The sequence below is a fragment of the Bos grunniens genome, chromosome 14, assembly GCF_055505025.1.
Source record: "Bos grunniens cultivar Pamir isolate PY7600 chromosome 14, Bosgru_T2T1.0, whole genome shotgun sequence".
In the NCBI taxonomy this organism is placed as follows: Eukaryota; Metazoa; Chordata; class Mammalia; order Artiodactyla; family Bovidae; genus Bos; species Bos grunniens.
In genome coordinates, this window is record NC_141178.1 from 83,763,501 (window position 1) to 83,773,639 (window position 10,139).

Sequence of the window (10,139 nt, forward strand, 5' to 3'; positions counted from 1 at the left end):
ACTTCCGGTCAGGTTTAGGTCTTCAGGGTTTAGGGAGCAGGCGAGGTCTGGTCGGTCATCCGCTGTTGGGCGGCGCTGAGGTGAGGGTGGGCGGTTGGGGACGGGGGCGGCCGCGGGGCGCCCGGGACGCGGGGTGGGGACGTCCCCTCGACTCCAAATCTCCCGCCGAGGGTCCCACCCGAAGGCCTCTAGTCCCACGAGTCCCTCCCGGCTGGGGTCGTTCCTCGCCGTGCCCCTCTACCGCGGTGGAGCGTCCGTCACCCGCCCCAAGCCCGTCTTCGTCTCCACCGGACTTCCCTTCTGGGCCTTCCCAAGGGGCTGCTTCCGCGGAGTGAGATGCTGCCGGTAACCAAGCGCTGCGCGCGCCGGCCTCGCCCTACCGTGGCTCTTCTCCACCTCCGCCTCCTGACTCCGGGGCCTCCAGCTGGCCCGCGCGCAAGCTCCTGTCACCTCCCGCAGCAGCCCCCTCCCCATTCCCCCTGCGGGCCCCGCCCCCCCGCACGATTCTCCCTCACCCGTTTCTGCTTCTGACCCTCTGAGACCTTGCTGCCCGCAGCAGATTTCTGTTTCTTTCTCAGAGGCTTTTATTCAAGGTTTGAAACCTTTTTATTTGCCCCATAGGTTTCTGTTTTTAATATGTCTCTTTAAAAAATACTTTTTGCTTGTACACAGATATGCAGGAACATCCTTGTGCGTCTTTTGTGCATTAGCAAGAATTTCTAAAGGGCACGTACCTTCAATTTGGTTTCCTGTCCCAGGGCTTCGAAGAGTTTCAGCTCTGCCAGGTAGGGCCAGGTGGGTTTCCAGAGTGACTAGCAGACTGTCTGCGGGACTCTGTGAGTCCCTGTTTCTCAGGCCTTCGTGTGTTCAGTCTCGCAGTCGTCTCCCGACTCTTTGTGACCCTATGGACTGTAGCCCACCAGACTCTTCTGTCCATGGGATTTTCCAGGCAAGAATACTAAAGTGGGTTGCCATTTCCTTCTCCAGGGGATCTTCCCCACCCAGGGGTCAAACCCGCGTCTCCTGAGTCTCCTGCATCGCAGGCAGATTCTTTACCACTGAGCCATGGGGGGAAGCGCAGCGGTAGATACTGTGAAGCATTTTATATATTTTCCCTTATCTGTGGTGATGAGAAGTCTTGTTCTAATTTGCGTTTTCCTAATTCTTAATTGCGCTGAAAATCTTCAGGTGTTTATTGGACAGTTTGATTTCTTTATATGATTTATTAGGTTTCATCCTGTGCTTACTTTGTGTGTGTTGAATGGCCTTATTTTTTATTTTTAAAGAATTATTATTTTGGCAGCATTGAGTCTTCGTTGTGGCATGCATGATCTCCCTTGAGACCAGCTGGCTTCTTTTTAGTTGAAGCGAGTGCTCGGTAGTTGCGGTGCTTGGCCTCAGTTGGGCAGCGAACGTGGGCTCTTAGTTCCTTGACCAGGGCCCAGGATTGAACCCAGGCCCTCGCAGTGAAAGCACAGAGTCCTAACCACTGGACCACCAGGGAATACTGGTTTAAATATTGATTTTTGTTTGTTTCTTTTTGTATTTTTAAATATATCCTATGTATATCTTTTATTGTTGCTGCTGTTTAGTTGCTTAGTCGTTTCTGACTCTTTGCGACCTGGTAGACTGTAGCCCCACTCCAGTACTCTTGCCTGGAAAATCCCATGGATGGAGGAGCCTGGTGGGCTGCAGTCCATGCGGTTGCTGAGGGTCGGACACGACTGAGCAACTTCACTTTCACTTTTCACTTTCATGCACTGGAGAAGGACATGGCAACCCACTCCAGTGTTCTTGCCTGGAGAATCCCAGGGACGGGGGAGCCTGGTGGGCTGTCGTCTATGGGGTCACACAGAGTCGGATACGACTGAAGCGACTTAGCAGCATCAGCAGCAGACTGTAGCCCATGAGGCTTCTCAGTCCATGGGATTTCCCAGGCAAGAATACTGAAGTGGGGTAGCCATGTCCTTCTCCCGGGGATATTCCTGACCTGGATCAAACCTGCTATATCCTGCACTGACAGGCAGGTTCTTTACTGCAGAGCCACCTGGGAAGCCCATAACTTTTATTAAGTATGTTTGAAAATATCTTCTCTCATCATGCCATTTGCTTTTAATTTTGTTGTGTCTCATACAGAAGTTTTTTTTGATAAAGTAAAATTAAGCAATTTTTTCTGTTTGGATAGTGTGTTTTCCGTATTATTTTCCTATAATAGCCATAAACATTTTTAAGAAACAGGCCTTCAACCTGTCTGAGATACCTTTTTGTGTGCCGTGGAAGGCAGGATCTAATTTTACTTGCCTGTGGAAAATCAGTTGTGCCAGTCCCATTTATTGAATGGTTCATTGCTGTTAACATTGCAAGTGTGTCATAGTGTATGCATGGAGCTTATATAGGAGAGTTGAGCATTTTTGGATTTTGATACCCAGTTGAGCATGATCCTGGAATCAGTTCCCTATGGACAGTTAGGGACAACTGTATTTCACTTTTATAACCACAGCCCCATGATAAGACTTGCTATTTGGTAGGGCATGGCTCTGCCTGAGTTCTTCGGCATTTCCTTGGTTAATCTTCGGTCATGACTCATGATAGTCAGTCATTGTGCTCAGATGTCATGATATGTTCTGTTTTGTCTTTGGCTGCACTGGGTCTTCCTTGCTGCTTGGACTTTCTCTAGTGCGGTGTACAGTCTTCTCCTTGCAGTGGCTTCTCTTGTGGAGCCTGGGCTCTAGGGCTTGTGGGCTCAGTAATTGCAGCTCTTGGGGTCTAGACTGAGCAGGCTCAGTAGTTGTGACACATGGCCTCAGTTGCCCCTTGGCCCGTGGGATCTTCCCAGGCTAGGGATTGAACCCGTGTTTCCTGCAGGTGGATTCCTAATGACTGGATCACCAGGAAAATCCTATTGCAATTTTGATTGTATAGAATTAATAGATTCATTTGGGGAAAATTGACATTTTTATATTGAGTCCTCCTGTTTATGAACACTGTCTACTTCTCCATAGGTGTTTTTTGTTTTTTTTTAGTGTCCTTCAGTAAAGTTTTGTTCATAAGCATGTAGTTTTCGTAGGTGTTGTGAAAGCTGTTTTTTGGTTGCTGATTACTAGTACACAGGAGTGATATTAACTAGCCTGTTGACCTTCTATATGGCAGTCCTGTTGAACTTTATCATCCCAACACTTGGCTAATACTTTTGTATTTTTTATGTAGATGGTCTTATCATTCTCAAATAATGATGATTTTGTGTGTTCTCTTGGAATCTTTATGGCTTGTGTTTCTTTTCTTTTCTGGTCAAGCGATAGCATTCAGGATCTCAGTTCCCCGACCCAAGATCGGACCTGTGCTCCCTAACCACTGAACTATGACATCTGCTTCTTTTTCTGTGACTTAATGCACTGACTGGGGTCTTTGGTGCATTGTTACAGCAGCGGAGTGAGGAAGCAAGCATCCCCATCTTGTCACTGACCAATGCAGACACTTCTGTTGTGTTACTTTAGGGTTGCTACCAACCAGACTTGAGTGCTGGGACTGCCAGGGGCTAGGCTTGCACTCTGAAAACCACTGCTGTATGTGTGATATGTAGAGTTGTGTTCCCTTTTTTGTTCTTTAAAATATTGTGTCCTTTTCCATCTCTTCCCCTTCCCCACATTGGACTTGCCAGATGTTATTAGCATTTTCAAAGAACCAAGGTTGAGATTATTTTCTATTTCTTTAAATCATGTTTATTTTCTTCTTCTTTCCTTGAGTTGCTTTCTTATTCTGTGTCTGGTTTCTTGTTTAATGCTTAGATTATTCTTTCAATCCCCTTGTTAAAATAAATGTGTTAAGGATGCCCATTTTTCCTCAGGTAAGCTCTATTTCCATTTTCCCTTCAGTCTCTGTTCTTATGTTTTTCTTGAAGGGGTACTTTTAAAAAATTAATCAGATAGTAGGACCACAATATGAATGTTTGCCAAAAGATACCAGTCTTTGGAATTTTTTGAAACTTTCTTTTTTTGCTTGGTATGTGGTATTTCTTATAATATTCAATGTACATTTTGAAAAAAAATGTGTATGTATTCTCTATGCTTTAAGTAGGTATTCTCTACTTGATCCACTCACTTCTGAGGAAAGTGTGTTAAACTCTCTCATTGCAGGGGAGGGTTTGTATGTTTCTTATCGGCACTGCACTTAGCTCTGATTATCTATACTTTGAGGATTTGTTGGTAGACACGTGTGGTTATAATTACAGCTTTTTGGTGGATTTTTCTTATATTAACATGCAGTGTCTGCTTTTGTTCCTAATAATGATTATTGGTTTGAGTTTTTTTTTTATTTTTTATTTTTTTTTGAGTTTTGTTTTGATTGGTATAAATATTGCTAAACCACATGCAGCAATGCATATTGAGTTTGCAAATAGTGTGCCAAAGGGAGGAAGCCAGCGCAGAATGTAGAAGGCATAGCTAGTCTAATGGAGTCCCCAGGGCCCTGGTCTGTGCTGGTGAGAGGAGGGTAGCGGCTCTCCCTTGGGAGGTGGGGAAGCAGGCAGAGCCCGCAGCTGCCGGAGGGCTGACGGCTGGGTCTGTCTGCTGAGCCCCTTGACCAGTGTGGTCAGGATTTGTTGACTTTCCTGTATAAATGTTTTACTCCAATAAAGAGCTTTAAAAATACAGAGAAGGTAAATATAGCTGTTGTAGCTTTCTTTTAATTACTGTTTCTTTGGTCTGCCTTATGTTTAGCCTTTCTGTGTATTTTATTTTAGGTTATATAGGTGCACTTTGTGTATCTACTTGGGGAGTTTTTTGCATCCAGTAGGTGAGTTTAATCCTTTTGCTTCAGTTACCCATCCATTGGACTTACCTCTGCTCATTTTGTATCTTTTGACTCCTAATCTTTGTCTTTGCTTTTCGCCTTCTGTTCAATTTTTTTAACTTCCCTTTCCTTCTCAGCCCTTAATGTGTTATCTTTATTCTTTCATGTAAAGTGAATAACTCTCCATTTTCCACCTGAATGAGATAACTTTGTGCCTGGGAGGAGGTAGGGGCAGATGATCTGAAATGTTGCATGTGTCTGCAGGGAGCAGAGTCTGCTTGGGAGGCCGAGTGCTGAGGCCAACTGTGGGAGGGGCCAGGCAGTGATTGGCTCCTGCATCCATCCATCCCAGGAAGCCCAGGGTACCAGGGGATGGCAGCTTTGGATCTGTGTGCCCTGCCTCAGGTGAGCGTCTGTCCTCCCTGGGAGGCGGGAGGTCTTCTCCCAGGGCTTCCCTGTCTGCTCAGCCTTAGCAAACTGTCAGGCTTCTCTGGTGTGGGATGCTGAGGGGTGCTGAGCAGAGGAAGGGTGACCTTGGATTTGCCTAGCCTCCCTGAATGGGTTGGCTCAGCAGCCAAAGGGTCAGGGCCCACGCCTCCCCCAACTACTCCAGGCCACACATTGGGGGTCAGGCCTGTAGTTACCTCTGTGCTACTTCTCTAGCCCAGGGCCCAGCCTGAGGCACGCCTGGGCCTCAGCAGCTCCTGTTGTTACAGGCTGAAGTGACCTTCGAGGACGTGGCTGTGTTCCTTTCGCAGGAGGAGTGGGGCCTTCTGGGCCCTGCTCAGAAGGGCCTCTACAGGGAAGTGATGCTGGAGACTTACAGGAACCTGGTATCGCTGGGTGAGCCCCCTCACTGGGATGCAACTCAAGGAACAGCCCTGGGGGCTGAGGGCTGAGCAGGGGCTGGGCCGGGGGCCTCATCCCCTGGGTTCAGAGATGTATTACTGATTCTGGTCCCAGGCAGGCCTGTCTGCACAGCAGAGGGCCCCCGGTGGGGCTTGGTTAGGCAGCCCCAGATGAGACTGCCTCCCTTCCCCAGGCCCAAGGCAGATGCGCCTCCTGATGGAGAGAGCCCTTGTGCTCAGATCTTCAACTGCATGCCCACGCCCACCCCTCCAGGGAGTATCCAGACTTCCTGTCACCCCCGCACGTGTATGTCCTCTCCCTTGGCAGTCCTGGGTGAGCCCGCACTGTGTCCGTGGCACCCACCCCAGGCCCCGTCTCCTTCCCAGGAGCTGGACTTGCAGGTCCCAAGCCGGAGGTGATTGCACAGTTGGAGCAAGGGGATGAGCTGTGGGTCCTGGACATGCATGGGGCAGAGCAACCAAGCGTTGATGGCTCAGGTGCGTGGGGGGCTGCCTCCCCAACCCACCTGCTGAACAAGCATGTGTGGAGGCCCACAGAATGTGGTACCAAACTGACTCATGGGTTTGGAGGAAGATGGGCATTACAGAGGCCCTGGGAGCGGCCTCTGCCAAAACCTGGGTGCTCTTTCTTTTAATTGAAATATAGTTGATTTACAGCATTCTGTTCGTTTCAGGTGTACAATTTAGTGATTCAGTATTTTTACAGATTATATGCCTTTTTTTTTTTTTTAGATTATATGCCTTTTAAAATTATTACAAAATAATGGCTGTTTCCCCCATGTGGTACAGTATCTTTGTTGTTTAGTTATGGGGTAATTCTTGAGCTGAATCTTGTAGAAGGGTGAGAGGGGGCTGTGTTGATGGAGGAGAAGAGGGGAGGACACCTGGGCATGCCCTGAGGGACCCCGTGGAGCCCCGCCCTCCAGAGTCCTGCCTCCCAAGGATTATCAGGTGGTCACACGGGGCCACAGGGAAGAGCATCACTTCATCACCCTCCTCTAAGTTAACCTACTGGATGGTTATAGACTTTTACAGGAAAGGGAGGGGGTACACATCACCCTGGATTTCAGCACCCAGATGCAGATGTGTGCCGGTGTGCGCCTGCTGTCCCTTTTCCAGTGGAGTCTAGGCCACGCCCGCACACAGACGTCACTTCCTAGCAGGAATGCAGTGACCTGTGCGCATTGCTGGGTTGCTGATTTTTCACTGAACGCACTTCTGTTTCTGTGTCCCTGTGCTCACTGGAGGTACCCGGGAAGGCTGTTCTCTAGACTCACTGCGGCGGATGACCTGAGAGTGTTGTCCTGCAGTGTCTTCCTAGCGTCCCTGGAAGGAACTGTTGGCTCAAAGGACTTGAATTTCTCTTCTGTAAATTTGTTTCTTCAGATATAAACACTTACAGAAATGAGACAAATCCTATTTACAGCTCAGTGAGTTTATACAAACAGTCCACCCACCAGATCAAAATAGGGAACATTCCTAGTTCCCTGGGAGACCACAGGGCCACCTCTGTCATCTCCCATAGCTCCCCTGGGCCTCCTCTCTGACTCCTGCAGGGCAGGGCTGCCGTGTTGTATGGAGTTTGTTTGGTCTCATCACCATTTGCTGTTCTGTCATGAACATACCGCAGAGTATTTTCCACTATACTTCTGCAGGGCATTTGGTTGTCCCCACCTTGGGCCTGTTGTGTGTGTGTGTGTGTCTTGGCTCACAGAGAACAAGTTTCTGATGAGCATGTTCCTGCGCGTGGAGTCACTGTGTGTCTTGTCAGGGAAGGAAGGGTGGAGACAAGGCCTCAGATGAGGGCATCCTCTGTGGCGTCTGGAGTGTAAGTGCTGGTGGCTCACGGGTGGTCTCTCAGGACCCTGGGGAGACCCTGGAGAATGGACGTGGCCTGTGTGCTTGTCACCCTAATCTTCAGTTAGCACAGGCTGTGCTCTCTGTGCTTCTGGGGAGGTAGCCGGTTTCCCACCATGGATGTTGGGGTGGATCAGCTGCTTCTTCATCGGATATCCTTAGTGTCCTCTGGGGCCCCTCCTTGCTCTGGTTTTGGTGATGCTGTGAAGCTTCCATCTTCCGTCCTTTTGGGACGAGGACAGGTATCCTGCAGCAGGCTCTGTGTGCAGGAAAGGTTGGGTGTTAAGAGTTGGGCGGATGCTTGCACTGCCCTGTGATTGCAGCCCTGGGCAAGGCTTTTAGCCTCTGACTGCCAGGCTCTCGTGTCTGCATGACATTGGAGATGGTGGAGCTGGTAGTCCACAGGTGGTTGGCAGCAGCTTTTACCTTCCTTCCAGAGTCAGAACGGGTGACCTTGAGGTGTTCTGTTTGTTTTTTCAGCTCATGGGACCAGGACTGAGAACCAGGAGGTCACTTCAGGAGAAATGCTGTTTGGGAGAGAACTGGACCCACTCAGGGGGAGTGTTCTCCGGGGACCTGAGCCAGGAGAAGTCCATGAGCGTGTCAGGGAGCCAGAGGGGCGCCTGGACAGGCCTGGGGAGCAGAGAGGCCCCAGGCTAGTCACACTGGCCAATGAGGAGTGTGGCCTGGAGTCTGGAGGAAACCTCAGGTCGCGGTCAAGGCCTATCCCTGATCAAAGACCTCACAAATGTGATATATGTGAACAGAGTTTTGAACAGAGATCATACCTTAATAACCATAAACGTGTACACAGGTGCAAAAAAACAAATATAGTTCACGATTCAGGGGAAATTTTCGCTGCGAATTTAGTTAAAGAAGATCAGAAAATTCCTGTTGGGAAAAGATTGTATTATTGTGGTTGTTGTGGGAAGGCCTTCAGGTACAGTGCTAACCTTGTCAAGCACCAGCGACTGCACAGTGAAGAGAAGCCCTACAAGTGTGAAGAGTGCGGGAAGGCCTTCCACCAGAGCTGTGAGCTCATCAGTCACCGGAGGATGCACTCTGGAGAGATCCCCTACCGTTGCGATGAGTGCGGGAAGACATTCAACCAGAGGCCCAACCTCATGAAGCATCAGAGGATCCACACGGGGGAGAAGCCCTACAAGTGCAGCGAGTGCGGGAAGCACTTCAGTGCCTACTCCTCCCTCATTTACCACCAGAGGATCCACACAGGGGAGAAGCCCTACAAGTGCAGTGACTGCGGGAAGGCCTTCAGTGACGGCTCAATCCTCATCCGGCACCGTCGGACCCATACCGGAGAGAAGCCGTACGAGTGCAAAGAGTGTGGCAAAGGCTTTACCCAGAGCTCCAATCTGATCCAGCATCAAAGAATTCACACTGGGGAAAAGCCCTATAAATGTAATGAATGTGAGAAAGCCTTCATCCAAAAAACCAAGCTTGTTGAACATCAAAGAAGCCACACCGGAGAGAAGCCCTATGAGTGTAATGACTGTGGCAAAGTCTTCAGCCAGAGCACCCACCTCATCCAGCACCAGAGGATCCACACGGGAGAGAAGCCCTACAAGTGCAGTGAGTGTGGGAAGGCTTTCCACAACAGTTCCAGACTTATCCACCATCAGAGGTCACACCACGGAGAGAAGCCATATAAGTGTGCTGATTGCAAGAAGGCCTTCAGCCAGGGCACGTACCTCCTGCAGCACCGGAGGATCCACACTGGGGAGAAGCCTTACACGTGTGGCGAGTGCGGCAAGGCCTTCCGGCACAGCTCCAACATGTCCCAGCACCAGAGGATTCACCTCCGGGAAGACTTCTCCCTGTGACGGTCGGGAGGCCCAAGGTCTGTGGTGCACTTCCCCCACGTGACCACCCTCTCTTTACTTACTGTCCACATGGTGTCACAGGTGAACAGGCACTTCTAATTTTTAAAAACCTCTTTCTTAAAGCAGTGGATGTTCATTTTAGAGAAATTGAGTGGAAAAAGGTAAGCAAAAGGGAGAAGCCCTGTGGCCTACCCTTAGAAAGAGAACTCACTGCTATTGCGATCAGCGTAGGTTGTGTCCAGACACTCAAATAGCATCCACAAGAGAAGTACTGTGGAACTTGTGAGAGCAGCTCCTGTTTCCTCAGTCCTGGAAAACTCATACTGGAGAGTTCTACGTGTTTATGTGGTTTTACACCTTGTAAATTTTAAAACAGCATGTTGTTCATACTTTTTCTATGTCACTTAATAGAGTTGATATTGCCTTTTTTATTGTGGTAATAACATTGTGTGTTAGTCACTCAGTCGTGTCTGACTCTTTGTTACCCCATGGGTTGTAGCCCGTCAGGCTCCTCTGTCTATAGGATTCTCCAGGCAAGAATACTGGAGTGGGTTGCCATTTCCTTCTCCAGTAAAAACATTATGTTTACCATTTTAACCACTTTTAAGTGTACAACTCAGTGGTATTGGATACATTCACAGTGTTGTATGACCATCAGCAAATCTGTTTCCAAAACTTTTTTTATTACAGACAGAAACTCTGCACTCCTCCGCTTTTCCTTATCCTCTCTCTTAAGAATTTGCTTACTCTGAAGTACCTCGTGTAAGTGAGGTCACACATTTGC

The 10,139-nt window shown here is 48.9% G+C and overlaps 1 protein-coding gene across 9 annotated transcripts; it reads left to right on the forward strand.

Annotated features, from left to right (window-relative positions):
- ZNF34 (zinc finger protein 34) lies at positions 1 to 9,814 on the forward strand. Of its 9 annotated transcripts, none has more exons than XM_086338096.1 (8): positions 1 to 80; positions 673 to 795; positions 4,634 to 4,654; positions 4,739 to 4,791; positions 5,053 to 5,193; positions 5,505 to 5,631; positions 6,024 to 6,134; positions 7,995 to 9,814. In XM_086338096.1, exons 5-8 carry the CDS (start codon positions 5,161 to 5,163, stop codon positions 9,353 to 9,355), a joined length of 1,632 nt encoding a protein of 543 aa, XP_086194222.1. In that variant the 5' UTR covers positions 1 to 80; positions 673 to 795; positions 4,634 to 4,654; positions 4,739 to 4,791; positions 5,053 to 5,160; the 3' UTR covers positions 9,356 to 9,814. The 9 variants fall into 9 exon arrangements, with proteins under 9 accessions (XP_086194222.1, XP_086194224.1, XP_086194221.1 ...); XM_086338098.1 differs by having other exon boundaries at positions 673 to 785; XM_086338095.1 differs by lacking the exon at positions 4,634 to 4,654 and having other exon boundaries at positions 1 to 345; positions 673 to 785.
- Positions 9,815 to 10,139: the final 325 nt, after the last annotated feature.